The sequence below is a fragment of the Gouania willdenowi genome, chromosome 10, assembly GCF_900634775.1.
Source record: "Gouania willdenowi chromosome 10, fGouWil2.1, whole genome shotgun sequence".
Lineage (NCBI taxonomy): Eukaryota > Metazoa > Chordata > Actinopteri > Blenniiformes > Gobiesocidae > Gouania > Gouania willdenowi.
The window spans coordinates 8,339,886-8,355,214 of NC_041053.1; the positions used below are offsets into that span (position 1 = coordinate 8,339,886).

General features: G+C 42.0%; 1 protein-coding gene across 1 annotated transcript in view; it reads right to left on the minus strand.

The window, feature by feature from the left end:
- Positions 1–15,329, minus strand: part of dlg3 (discs, large homolog 3 (Drosophila)) — a 197,755-nt gene that overhangs the window by 142,925 nt on the left and 39,501 nt on the right. The window contains 1 exon segment of the mRNA XM_028458760.1: positions 3,038–3,142. Coding sequence (XP_028314561.1) covers positions 3,038–3,142 — 105 coding nt within the window.

Below are 15,329 nucleotides of genomic sequence, written 5' to 3' on the forward strand. Positions count from 1 at the left end.
CTTTAGGCTTTGGGTCAAGCTTGTATTGTATTGATCCCAACTATCAGTCCTAGGTGTAAGCACCCATCCTCTCCTTCTGTTCACACACAGCCACCATCATTATACCTAAATGGGTGTTGTTTCACCCTTTTTAATCTCTCCACATTTGTCACTAGACTGGTTCAATAGATTACACTCCACAACACATTATACGCAATAGTAGAATCGCATTTCAAAAAAAGCTTAATGTCCTTCTATGGTCCCTTCCGAACTTCTTCTTCCCTGTTCCTTTCCCCCTCACCAGGCTGTAACACTGCCCTCTCATTTAACATCTTTCCTCTTACCCGTCCTTAGGGAGGGCTGGTGTTGGTCAAAATTAAGCAATAAAATAAATGTATTTGTTTCATCACAATAATAAAACATGCATAAATGTGGCAAAATATTGTACTGTATGTAGTGTTGCTAGCGTGTGCAGACAAGGTAATAAATAAAATTAAAAAAACAAGTGTCAACTGTAATGGACATGAGGATAATTAAATGGGGTTAATTAACTTGCTTGCTACTTCTTTGTTTAAATTCAAATTTCTGCCCCAAAACACATTTATTTAACTCACTGAATTAATTTTCTGTAAGGCAATAATTGTAATAAATACATAGTTTTTTATAACTATATTTCATTCAACCTCTTTAATTCTAACACTATATAACACTACTTTTTGCTTTAAAATAGTTACACTCTGTGCTGTCACTAGCAGTCATATAGTAAAATGGATATGTAATACACATCCACAAACAACACTTGAGTATCATGATATCTCGGTGATGTCATTGTGTGCACTCCTTCTTAATTATGTGTTAAAACAAGCTGCATGAAAAATATTGACTGACTAGTGATGAATGAGGACTGTGACCTCTGAACTATGGAGGCAAAGTGAAACCTTTGTTACAAGATAAGGGATGAAATCAGCCTGTGTATTCTGCACCCCACCTCACAGGTCCTCACAACACTGTCAGCTCAGCATTGGTCGGCACAGCCCTTATTACATAAACCTCCCTGGAGACCCTGTTACAAACACACACACAATGAGCATTACAACCCCCAACCACAGCACACACTGTGTATTGAGCTTTTCAGTCATTTCGGTATTTCAGTGAGAGACTATATAGCTGATGATCCATCACCTGACCGGATGCAGCACCATAAAAGGACAGCCGGTAGTGAGGCAGCCTTGAAGTGGCAAGAGCTTATCATCACACAGTCAGCTCCTCTACTGTAGCCTTAGGATGAAATGAAGACTCTCTCTGGCACATTGCAGCCACTTGTTTATTCATAAATAGCAGATACTGGGAGGTACAAAACCGACTGCCTTTTATGCATCATGGTGAAGCAAGCAATAAGAAACTTGCATTTTGGGGCAAAAAAGAGTAAAGACACCTAGCAGAACTCTCAGTATAAGTTAAAGAAATAAAACATTGAGTAAAAGCCGACACAGATCTGTCAGTGAAAATCAGACGCAAAAAGAAAAAGCAACAGAAGTCCTAACCAAGCTACCCAGCTTGGTTAGCTTGGTTAGGACTTCTATTAATAGGCTTCAGTGGTTAAAAACAGCTGCTCCATCACACACACAAACACAGCACATCCAGATGATAGAACAGTGAGAGAGTCATACACATGACTAGAAATTCAGTGAGAAAGAATGAGATTGCATCAGCTTAAGAACAATGGTGGTTTGTGAAAAGGGGGTGCAAACAAGGCTGAAACCTGATAGGGAGGTGCGAGCAGTTTACAAATATGATGAAGGTGCTGTAAGCCTGCAACAGATGCCATAAGAGAGCAGAAACTAAAATGAGGTGCCCTGTGTGTGGGCAAAACTGCGACGACGAGAAGGAGCATTACTGAAGCATGGTGATGAACAGAAGGGAAAGTAAAAATAGAAAGAAATAGTGAGTGCCTGAGAAAACAAGAAGCACGTATGCACCCATAGGTGCATGGGAATGCAAAATAAATAGTGTAATTATCCATTCACATTGCTGCTTAGTGCAGTGCTTCTGAAACTATTGTGTTTGCTGATTGTGCATCATCACGAATGTGCTCCACAAAACATGTCTGTGTAGGTGTAGAGGGCGAACAGACAAAAGCAAACACACACATTGAAAGAGAGGTGGGAAAGACAGGATTAAAAATGAGAGAAAAAGGGTAGAGATAGAGGGAGTGAAAACCGTAGCAGTCTTTAGGGATGCAGGCAGGGGAGGAATGTGGTTTCCATGGCAACCTGAGGAAGGCTGAGCTCTGGGTGTCCGTTCCAGCTCTGCACTGCACCGGCCTTCGCCTATCAGCTGCCATGCACTCATTCTCTCTCTCTCTCTTTCCCTCTGCCTCCTCACTTTATCTTTTCCTCTACACCCCCTTCTACTTCTTTCACTCCATTTACCTCCTCAACTTCCTCCCTTATCTGATAGAGGATGACGCAAACACACATCCAACTTCATAGTATTCGCACCAGAGTCAACCTGTGCCATCACTGTATTTTTAAGCAGGCATTATCGTTCTGACACAAGGAAATCCACAGCCTGCATCACCCCTCTTCTACCCACTCAACATCCCCTGATCGTCATGCCTCCATTCACCTCCATTCACTCAGCCCCACCCTCTGCCATACTTCTGGGATGCCTGTGGCCATCATGCTGCCATGAGCCACTAGCTGTGTTGTAATGTGGAGCGCTTGTGAACACAAGGGCCTTTAACAACACAGAGGAAACATAGCAGCCTAACCACTAATCTCTGTCTGTGAAGACAATGACTTTGAGCTTGTTGCTCCCACATGCAGACAACTGAGCACAACTTCTAAACAAGCAAATGACATTAATAATCTCGAAGCTTTAAAAACTTTTACAATCAAAAAGTTTCAAAACATAGCTAAAGAACCAGCAACACACTTCAAGGAAATAAATAGCACAATGACTTGTATTTGGTTCTTTAGTTCACTAACTTTTACAGTATTGTTTTAATATGAATTATTAATAATGGCCCAGTAGACTTTTGTGTCACTTTGCTTACCTCTGGCATGTCCACCTGCGAAAAAGACACCAGACCAGACACTCGCTCCACTTTGTGAAGGCTCCTCCTGCTGGTGACCCGAACCCGTGAGACACTTTCGTCCTCCTGATCATGAAGAGAATATACTATTTTTAGCCAAGACTTACAAAAACTATGAATGATTCAAAAACATTATTAATGAAATTAAAGAAGGGGACAATAAAATAATTGATATAAGAAAGGCTTTAATGTCCACACTGAACATATAAAAGAGTTAAAAAAAAAAAAAAAAGGGTCCAGGAGACTGTACGAATGTTGAGTGTTCAGTGAGAGAACTGTACAATATTTTCATACCATGTACAACATAAATACTCAAAATTGTTCAGAATGTTGGACGTTCCTACTATAGCCAGGCTTGGGGAGTAACAAATTACAAGAAACGGCATGTAAAGTTATGTAAACTTGATAAAAAAAATTTTTTACTGTAATCTGTTACAGTATATTAAAAACGTAATCAGATAACAGGTATTTTGTATGAAAACAGTGATTACTTAGGAGGATTACATTTTAAAAGCAAATAGAATATGCACACGCACGCATTGTGACACGTCACGACAACAGATAGGTTCCCAATTACAATTTGCCAGTGCGCCGCGACCCTTCGACGTCATGGGCGTGTCATTTTGACAAAACTACACAAATCCCATTCACTCCCCTCTCTGAAAAAAGCGAAATAAAGAAGAGAATTAAGGATTTACACTATTAAAACAAGATAAGTGTCCAACGCAATAAGTCACTTTTCCGCTTGTGTTGCATTGAGTTTGTGTGTCATTTTTGTGTTTGTTTTCCGTGTTGTGTTACAATAGAATAGCATGCTTAGGCATTGGAACCATTGGTTCTACACGAGTGAATTATACGATAAAATGTGAAAATGTTGTCTATATTCATCACAGTTCTTCGTGGTCCAACTTACTGCTTACATATTATAATCAGTGCTACACACAGAGCTACACTGTGTATGTTGCTAATGATAAACAGTTACAGTATGATAACTAGTTTATTACACACATAGTGAGAGGAAATTTTGTGTCCAGACATGTAATTATACATTTATAGTTAAACTAGTCTTTGCATACATACTATTTACAGTTAAAAAGCTTTGTTCAGAAAATTCCTGTAAAAATTCCTGGAAACCATTGATCTACAATCGTGCAGCTTGTCTTTGGGGTTTACTCTCAAAGTTATACATGATGTACAAATGTTTGAGAGGAACTAAATGAGTGCCTTTATTCTTTTTTTTTTCAGATGTCATTGATCCACTGAAGCAGAGGTTGAATGCTGTAGCTTCCAGTGGGAGAAGTGCTGTAAAATTGTGAGACTCCCTGTTTCAAAACCTTTGGACTTTTACCAGTGTCTAGTGAATGCTCCAACTATGGAGCCCTTTGTGACTTTTTTCTACATAAAGACTGGTGACAAATGTAGGGACTTTATCTTCTATTATTGGAGAGTTTTGTGATGTTTTAGAGACTCTGACATGAAAGGTTGTATCACTCTCTAGTTATTGTCTTCTAAATCAACGGTGGATGCTGCTTTATCCCCTCCCCCCCACACCGCTCATACAGGCAGCAGTGATCCCAGCTGAGGGTCAGACCCACTCCATTCTGCATCCAGATAGTAAATGAATTGTGTCTGTCCGTTCCCCCTGAGTCCGTTTGTCTTTTATTCTGTTTCTTCTCCACGTGGGTCTTCCATTTTCCTCTACTTTTGCAGTCTAACCATTGTGTCTAATGCTGTGATGGAGACTTCTCCTGATGGAACATCCACCAGTGATCTTTACTACAGTGGACGTGAACACATATTGACTTTAGTCAGGCAGCCAATAGTAACACCCCAAAACAGCTCATGGAGCACTCTGTTTGAAAAAAGATATCTGATTGGCTGAAAATTTGTGTCACGCTCCCGGATTGATAAAGCTCATATACAGGGCCAAGAGAAGGAGTAAAAGTGCAGTGTCTGTTCAAAACACTTTGTATTACAATATGCTCAAAGGTGATAATGGATTTTTGACCAAATGACTCCAAAAAAAGCTTTAAGAATTTAAAATTGCAATGGCTAGTTCAGGTTACTGTGGTCCTGGAGCATCCTACACTGACGCATACAAAATCTGGAGCAAATTTAGAGTTCTCTAGAAGAGCATTTGGGCAGAGGAATTTGTTTATTGTGTCCTTTTCCTATCCAAAGTATTTTGGGTTTAGTAGTGGCGGGTCAGAATCAGGATTTTGACATAGAACTGTCTAAAAATGGGCCCTCTTCACATTTTCCATCAAAGCTTCCCTCGTTGGTGGAAGAGCATGCAAGTCTGGGAAAGAAGAAATACCCTTCCTATTCTTTTTACCCATACAAGTAGCCTTGTACAGAACAAGCTCATAGGCAAACAGCTCTTTCACACCAACATCTCTGGCTAATAATGCAATGACCCTTTAGGTCAGAAACCTTGGATTCATCAATCTTCACAGATTTTAGAATCTTTTTTAGCTTCTTATAGCTGGTACTGTAAAATCCTTTTGGCCAGGGTCAAAGTCTTTTAACATTTCTTCTCCAATCACGATGGCATTTTAATAATATACAAATCTTTAAGATAGCTTTGAAAAGATGCTAGCACATACTAATTGTGAGTGCTTGCCTAATCCTATTAAATCTTGGTCAAACTTTGAACATACACCATTATAGTGATGCTTTAGTACTTTTACTGACATTAGGTGCCCTCAAAACAGTGCATAGTCATGGTTTGATGTCTTTCTTAAGCAAAAGAACTTTGAATAAAGGCATGTTAAACATGTGCTTACAACAATAGTGACTGTACAGTGTCATCTGGAGTGTTTTCAGTAACTAGGCCCAAGACTAATTTCTTAGACATGAGGGGCAAAACAAAAGTGACAGCCATCATTCTTTCATGACCATCCCGCATGAAAATTTGAGGGGGAAGGGTTAATTTGCAATAGTATACTCCTAAAATGATTCTGACAATATCTTCAATATCAATTATTGCAGAAGATAAGCATATTTCAAGTTTGTTCCGCATACTTAGTTGAAAAAACAGGGGAATCTGAAGTGTTTTAGATTTTGGCTGTATCTAATAGAAAGAGGTTAATATCATGAGTTTCCCAACAGATACCAATTGTCACCCCACTGATTCATGATAAGCATGCCCGAGGTTACCAGAAAAAAGTGAGGAAAAAAACGTTATCCGATAAAACCATGTTCACTGAGGGGTTTGGCTCCTGGACTATGAATGAAGTGCTTCAAGTAGAGAAAATAAGACATGAGGGCATTAAGATTTAATGCAATTTTTCTGAGAGCAGACATCTTTTCCATGGAAATACATTCTATGAGGAGATTTCGTCATTGGTTTATGTTTAAGGATTTTTTATCTTTCCAATTCACTAATATTGTTTTTTTTTTTGCTATGGTGAGTGCCGCAAGGATGGATTGCGATTGGTTTTTTTTTTTTTTTTTTGAACACTTTATTTAAAGATTTTTCAGTTTTATAGAAACAAACATTTAAAGAATCAGGGCTTGTTCAAACTTATTTTACAGAGATTTACACCACAATGCCAACCAGCGGCACATGAGCCCTAAGCTTGCGAAAATATACCCATAAAAATAGATTACACACACACAAAAACAAAAAGAAAAAGAAAAAACAAAAACAAAAAGAGAAAAAAAAAAATAATAATAATAATAATAATAATAATAATAAAAATACATATGTCTATACAATACGCTGCACAACCCAACTCCTCAATGATTGAATTTTGCTTTACACATCCCACTCAAGTAAAAGGCAAACCTTCAACATAAGCAATGAAGGGCGACCATGTCCTATGATATTTATTTATTGACCCACGTAAGCTGTACCTTAAATATTCCATTTGCAGACACATCATCAACTCTCGTACCCACTGAATAAAGGAAGGAGGTTGTACGTCCTTCCACTTTGTCAAAATGAGTCTGCGGGCCAAAAGTGATGAAAAGGCAATGGCACTGGTCTGGTACGCAGGCAATCCATGTCCACTTGGGACAACACCAAACAATGCGGTAATCGGATTGGGATCAATCTTTCTGCCACACACATGTGAGAAGGCATCAAATATAGAACCCCAAAACCCACCCAATGCCACACAGGACCAAAACATATGGCTCATGGTGGCGGGCGACTGTTTGCATCTTGGGCACGCATCATCAGAGGTACCGTATATTCTAGCAAGCCTGGCCTTAGTGAAATAAGAACGGTGAAGAACCTTAAACTGTATCAAACAGTGTCGTATGCAGATGGACGTTGAATGTATGAGCCCGATACTTAAATCCCAGGTATCATCAGATATTTTCATGTTTAGGTCCTGTTCCCAGGAAATCTTCACCTCAGCCAAAGAAGTAGGGTCTATGTGATGCAACGCATTGTATATTTTGGAAATCTGTCCTCTGGAAATAGATTGTAACTGCAAGCAGTCTTCAAGGGGGCAAGCATGTGATTTGTTTGGATACGTGGAGAAATGCTTTGATGCAAAGCTACGGGCCTGTAAATATCTGAAAAAGTGAGATCTGGGAATATCAAAATTTTTTGCTAAGTCTTCAAATGACATAAATGAGCCATTAATAAACAGGTCCCTGAAAAACACAATCCCTTTTGTTTGTCAAATTTTGAAACCCGACTCATTTAAGGCTGGTAAAAAAGAAGGGTTAGAAGTAATAGGAGTATAAGTAAGGATCTGTTTGAAGGAAAAGTGGCGACGACATTGAAACCAGATACTGGGAGAGCTTTTAACCAATGGATTCGTGGATTTTATTTTCCCCTCTAATGGCAATGAGGAACACATTAGAGCTATGGGTGTGGTTGGAGGACTAGAACCCAGTTCCATAACAGACCAAAGTGGGCCGCCGCCCTCTTTAAATGTACATAGCCAGGTGGAAAGTTTTACAATATTAGCTGACCAGTAGTAATACATAAAATTTGGTAGGGCAAGGCCACCTTCAGCTCTAGAACACTGTAATCTGGATTTCCGAATCCTTGGGCATTTCTGATTCCATATAAATGAAGTCACAATACTATCAATTTTTTTAAAAAATGTTTTGGGAAGAAATAAAGGCAGCATCTGAAAAAGATACATGAATTTAGGCAAAACGACCATCTTAACAGTATTAATACGCCCGGCAAGAGAGATGGGTAAAGCTGACCAGCGCAACAGATCCGCTTTGGTTCTATCAAGAAGCGGGGTGAAGTTATATTTAAAAAGACTGTTATAGGAATTGGAAATTTGTACCCCCAGATATGTAAATGATTTTTCCTCAATTTTGAATGGAATATTTATATAATCCAGGTCTTTAGCTAGCTGGTTTATGGGAAAGAGTGTACTTTTTCCCAGATTCAACTTGTACCCTGACAAGCGGCCATACGAGGCAAGCAGTTCCAACATTCTCGGGATAGATTCCGCCGGGTCCGATATGTACAAAAGCAAGTCGTCCGCATAAAGAGATAATTTGTGAATAGCTCCTCCTCGACTAATCCCCCTAACACCTTCATCCGAACGCAGTGCCACAGCCAAAGGCTCGATTGCAATATCGAAAAGCAAGGGGCTCAAGGGGCAGCCCTGGCGGGTACCTCTATATAGTGGGAAATAGTCTGAAACAATATTGTTAGTCCGAACTGAGGAGAGTGGCACTGAATATAAAATCTTAATCCATGATATGAATTTTGGCCCAAAACCAAACTTGCTCATGACCGATAACAAATATGGCCACTCCACACAGTCAAAAGCCTTTTCGGCATCGAGAGAGACAATCACTTCAGGCTGATCTGTGGAGTGGTCAGAATACAAAACATTGAATAAGCGTCGAGTGTTAAAATAGGACTGTCGATTTGCAACAAAGCCAGTTTGATCTTCGTGAATGATTGTGGGAGCGATACTTTCAAGGCGGAGTGCAAAAATTTTTGTAAGAATTTTATAGTCCACATTTAGTAGACTGATTGGCCGATAAGATTCACATTTTTGAGGGTCTTTATCTTTTTTTAGTAACACAGAGATTGTGGCTTGGGACAAGGTTTGCGGCAACTTATTATTTGTATGCATTTCTAAAAACATATCACAAAGTAGGGGTGCCAACTTATTTGCAAATGCCTTGAAAAAATCACACGAAAACCCATCTGGACCTGGCGCTTTGCCGCTCTGCAGAGACCCAATCGCCTTTAAAATTTCAGCTATGCATATACGTCTCTCAAGTGACTCCTGTTGATTTGTCGCAATTGTAGGAATATCTAATCTACCTAGAAATAAATCTATATCGTTTGTAGTACCTGCAGTCTGACTGGTGTAGAGTTTTTGGTAAAATGTCTTAAAAACTGTATTAATCTCTTTAGGGTCAGTTGTTGTTCGACTAGAGTCTACTCTGATTTCAGGTATTGAGTTATCTGAGACCGACTGACGCAGCTGATGCGAGAGAAGTCTATTGGCTCTTTCTCCGTGTTCATATAGCTTTTGTCTTGTTCTGAGCAAAAGTTTGTCAGTCTGTTTAATTGAAAGAGTTTCAAATTCAGATTGCAGCAATAGTTTTTGTTTGTACAGATCCGGAGATGGATTACTAGCATATTGTGAGTCCAGGTTTGCTATAAGCTCAGTCAGTTCCCTAAGTCGATTAAAACGTTTTTTATTTTTCTGGGCTGCAAAGGAGATAATTTGGCCGCGCAGGTATGCCTTAAGAGATTCCCATAGTATGGATTTTGAGATGTCTGGGGTATCATTAAGGTCCAGAAAAAAATCTATTTGATTCGTTAAGTATTTACAAAATTCTTCATCAGACAATAAAGTTGAATCAAATCTCCAGACCCGCTGCACGGCACAAGAATTCGGAAATGTAATATCCAGTTGAACCGGTGCATGATCAGAAATAACAATGGTATGATATTTACATTTGGTAACTTTAGGAATAAGAAAATTATCCAATAGGAAATAATCAATCCTAGAGTACGAGTGGTGTACTGGGGAGAAGAACGAATAATATTTTGCGACGGGCTCGGTTGCACGCAGCGGGTCAGAGATACCGTAATTTTGGAGAAAGGAATTGATAACTAAGGCTGATTTGGAAATCTCTGCAGATTTGCGCGCCTTCGATCTATCCAGACTTGTATCAAGTACAAGATTAAAATCCCCTCCCATTATCAAATAGGAAGTATTGAAATCAGGCAATAGGCCAATGATTTTCTTAAAAAATTGCGGATTATCCCAGTTAGGGGCATAAACATTTAATAATGTGACAGGGGTATTGTGTAATTTACCTGTAATCATGACAAAACGACCATTGACATCATGTGTTACAAACAATGTTGTTAAACAAACAAAAGGGAGATTCCTCTTAATAAGTATAGCGACCCCTCTGGCCTTGGAATCAAAGCCCGAATGGTACACTTGTGAAAACCAGTTACACGACAGTTTATTACCCTGTGTGGGGCGCAGGTGTGTCTCCTGTAAAAAGACAATGTCCGGTTTAAAGGTCTGAAGATGAGCAAAAATCCTTTTACGTTTGACCAGATTATTAAGTCCCTTCACATTCCATGTAATAAATGTTGTAGAACAGGGCCCAGCTGTTTGCAATGGATTAGAGGAGGTGGCCATGTTCACACTGAGTATGGGCAGTCATGGTGGGTGTGGAGCAACATCTGTATGGAGCAAGTGAGTGCAGCAAAGTAAACAAAGAAAGAAGGAGTTAAAAAAAAAAAAAAAAAAAAAAAACACACACAATGTAAGAAATCCAACCCCCACAGGCTGTCTCCTCCACGCAGGAGGAGACAGCCTCAGCCCACCCCCCAAAGAGCCTAAATGTAACATGTAACTCGTTCTAATACTAACATTCCCCTCAGCAGGGAACAAAAGGTTTCTAAAAATACTTAACTGACAAAATACGGTATGACATCAAACACTGCCATCCAACTTACTCCTCTACAATATGCGGGTTAAGAGAGAACAATTATATTAACAATCACATTATGAACCAATGAGTTCCCCATCATTATATTATATTCAGCCCTCATCCTGTCTGCCATTCTGCACCAAATGCTTCATGGTGTAGTCCTTAGCAGCCACTGGATCGGTAAAGAACTTTTCCCCCAAAGGCGAGGAGATCCTCAGTTTTGCGGGATACAGCATACCATATCTAACGTCCTGGCAGCCGCGGAGCAACTCCTTCACATCCTTGAACGCCCCTCTCCTCCTCACTACTGTAGGCGGCAGGTCCGGAAAGATGAGGATCTTGTCATTATTGTAGAGCAGGGGCCCGTTCCTCGCCGCTTTGCGTAGAACCTCCAGTTTTTCTTGATTGTAATGAAACTTAACAATGAGCGGCCTGGGTCTCTGTCCTCTCACCGGGGCTGGTTGTAGACTGCGATGCGCCACGTCCAGTGTGGGGGCCGCATCCAAGCTCAAAAGTTCCTGAAGTAGCTTAGCCACACAAGCAACAGGTCGTGTCCCGGCCTCAAACTGTTCTCTTACCCCAAGTATTCGTATATTGCAGCGGCGTTGTCTTCCCTCCAGGTCCTCAGTTTTATTCACAAGGGCTGATACAGTCTCTTTCAAACTGTGAACCTCTTCCTCCAAAACCACCACTCTTATCGGAGTATGTGTTTGTAGCTTCTTCCAAGCTAGTTAGCCGGGCCTGGTGGTCGGAGAAGCTAGTGGCTAGCGGGTCTATTTTTGCACATAATTCCGTCCGGACACCATACAGTTGCTCTTTGAAATGACTGCGGAGGGAGTCAATGGTCTCGTAGAGCGTTTGGCACTTGGATTCTACTTTTGCCTCCAACGTACTAATCTTTTCCACAACAGTTTTTTCCAAGTTAGCTATCGCAGCCATTAGCTTAGCCGTATCCGGGGATGTAGCAGCAGCCTCGGCTGCTTTAGCGAGTTCCGCCTTTTTGGAGCTTTTAGATCCAGACATTGCGAAAATGATATTTCACACGGCACTGGTATTTGCAGTAGGGTTTCAGATGACGGCAGGTAGCGCTTAAATGTCAGATAGTAACATATATTTATAAAAAATCGGTGAAACCCTGCAGGGCAACAATGCTACACGTCCTCACATGTCGCTGCTCACGAGCGCCCCCCTGGATTGCGATTGGTTTGCTGGAAGATCAAGCATAGTCAGGTCTATTATCAGACATAGATTTGAGATATGAAATCCTGCAGTCCAAAATGGAGGACAGTTTTTCAGTGATTAGAAACCAAAACTGTTGAACTGGGGAACAAAGCCATACGGCATGTAAATATGAATCAGCTGTTCCCTGGGTGCACTGAGAGGAGATGTCTTTTGGGGAGAAGCCCATTTTATGCATTTTCTGTAGGGTAATGTGGGATCTGTGGAGGACCTTGTATAGAATTAGCTGAAGATGTGTTTTTAGTCATCTTAAAAGTTATGCAACAAAAATCTGTCTTGAAATCGGTGTTCATGTTGATTGAGCGTTCAGCTTCCCATTTAGCGATTGGTAAGTGATTCGAGGTCAAGAGAGCTCTGCATATTTTTGAGAGTTTTTTTTTTCATATATATAGCCAGTTCTGGAGGTTGCAAGGTGATTAGATCTATTGGTGTATTTTTCTTGATTGTCTCTGTTACTTGTAAGTATCCATCCATCCATCCATCTTCTCCCGCTTAGCCGTTTCCGGGTTGCGGGGGCAGCATCCTCAGTAGGGAGGCCCAGACTTCCCTCTCCCCGGCCACTTCCTCCAGCTCTTCCGGGGGGACCCCGAGACGTTCCCAGGCCAGCCGAGAGACATAGTCTCTCCAGCGTGTCCTGGGTCTTCCCCGGGGCCTCCTTCTGGAGGGACGTGCCCTGAACGCCTCCCTAGGATGCCCCCTGAACGCCTCCCTAGTGAGGCGTTCAGGGGGCATCCTAATTAGGTACCCGAGCCACCTCATCTGGCTCTTCTCGATGCGGAGGAGCAGTGACTCTACTTTGAGCCCCTCCCGAATGACTGAGCTTCTCACCCTATCTCTAAGGGAGAGCCCAGCCACCCTACGGAGGAAACTCATTTCGGCCGCTTGTACCCGTGATCTTGTTCTTTCGGTCATGACCCAAAGTTCATGACCATAGGTGAGGGTTGGAACGTAGACCGACCTGTAAATCGAGAGCTTTGCTTTTTGGCTCAGCTCCCTTTTCTCAATGACGGACTGGTGCAGACTCTGCATCACTGCAGACGCCGCACCAATCCGCCTGTCGATCTCTCGCTCCATCCTTCCCTCGCTCGTGAACAAGACCCCGAGGTACTTGAACTCCTCCACCTGGGGCAGGACCTCATCTCCAACCCGGAGAAGGCACTCCACCTTTTTCCGGTCGAGAACCATGGACTCGGATTTGGAGGTGCTGATTCTCATTCCGGCCTCTTTACACTCAGCTGCGAACCGATCCAGTGAGAGTTGAAGGTCACGGTATGTTGGAGCCAACAGGACCACATCATCTGCAAAAAACAGTGATGCAATACTGAGGCCCCCTGAACCGGACCCCCTCAACGCCCTGACTGCGCCTAGAAATTCTGTCCAGAAAAGTTATGAACAGAATCGGTGACAAAGGGCAGCCCTGGCGGAGTCCAACCCTCACCGGAAACGATTTCGACTTACTGCCGGCAATGCGGACCAGACTCTGACTCCGGTCATACAGGGAACGAACAGCTCCTATCAGGAGGTTCGATTCCCCATACTCCCGGAGGACCCCCCACAGGAATCCCCGAGGGACACGGTCAAATGCCTTTTCCAGGTCCACAAAACACATGTGGACTGGTTGGGCAAATTCCCATGACCCCTCAAGGACCCTGCTGAGGGTATAGAGCTGGTCCACAGTTCCACGACCAGGACGAAAACCACATTGCTCCTCCTGAATCCGAGGTTCAACTATCCGGCGGACCCTCCCTCCAGTACCCCTGAATAGACCTTACCGGGGAGGCTGAGGAGTGTGATCCCTCTATAATTGGAACACACCCTCCGGTCCCCCTTCTTAAAAAGGGGGACCACCACCCCGGTCTGCCAATCCGGAGACACTGCCCCCGATGTCCACGCGATGTTGCAGAGTCGTGTCAGCCATGACAGCCCCACAACATCCAGGGCCTTGAGGAACTCCGGGCGGATCTCATCCACCCCCGGAGCCCTGCCACCGAGGAGCTTTTTAACCACCTCGGCAACTTCAGCCCCAGAGATAGGAGATCCCACTCTCGGGTCCCTGGGCCCTGCTTCCTGATTGGAAGGCGTGTCGGTGGGATTGAGGAGGTCTTCGAAGTATTCCCCCCACCGATCCACAACGTCTCGAGTCGAGGTCAGCACTTGTAAGTACTGAAAAAAAATGACTTTTATTTATATTGAATGTTTGGGTTAGATTGTTATATGTCCTGAGCTTATCATTTTTGAAGAGGTCTTGGAGATGAATAATTCCGCTCTCTTCCCATGTTTTTAGATAGAGCAGTGTTTTTCTGTTTCTAAAGTCAGTGTTGTGCCAGATTGGAGACAGCATGCTAGTTTTTAATTGAACATTTGTAATGTCCAGGGCTTTCCACCACGCAGTCAGGGTGGAGGCAATCAGTGGGTTTTTAAAGCAGTTATGACGTTTGAGGGTCACAGTGATAATAGGGAGATCAGAGAGTTTAATACAGTATGTATGCAGTCCAGCTGTTCTATTTCTAGCCAGGTGTTGTGGTATTCTTTTGGTTTTAGCCATTCTGTTGAATATAATACTTGGTTTGCTCAGTAAATATGCATGAAGTTAGGGGCTTCTAAACCACCCTCGCTTTTATTTTTTTTGGAGGGTTGAAAGGCTTATTTTGGGTTTTTTATTCCTAGCATAAAATTTTGTAATTGCAGAATCTAATCTTTTGAACCATTGTGTTGGTGGTTTCAGTGGGATCATAGAGAACAAATAGTTTATTTTAGGTAAGATTTTCATTTTAACTGAGGCTATTCTGCTAAGGAGTGAGATCGGGAGATTGTTCCATCTCCGCAGATGATGTGACTTTATCCAACAATGGATCTAGGTTCAGTTTAATTAATTCATTTAAGTTTGGTGATATATTTAAGCCTAGATATTGAATTGTATTTGTGGGGGAGGGGTATTGTGGGTTTTCAACAAATATTGCAAAGGTGAGAGTGGGCAGCCTTGTCTGGTTCCCTTCTGCAGTGTGAAGCTTTGGGATGTTATTAGGTTCCGATGTCCCAGAATGGGACAGAGGAACCTATTGTTTTCGCTTTTATTTCCTATTATTATACCCCGCCCGCCTTTGATCGCTAA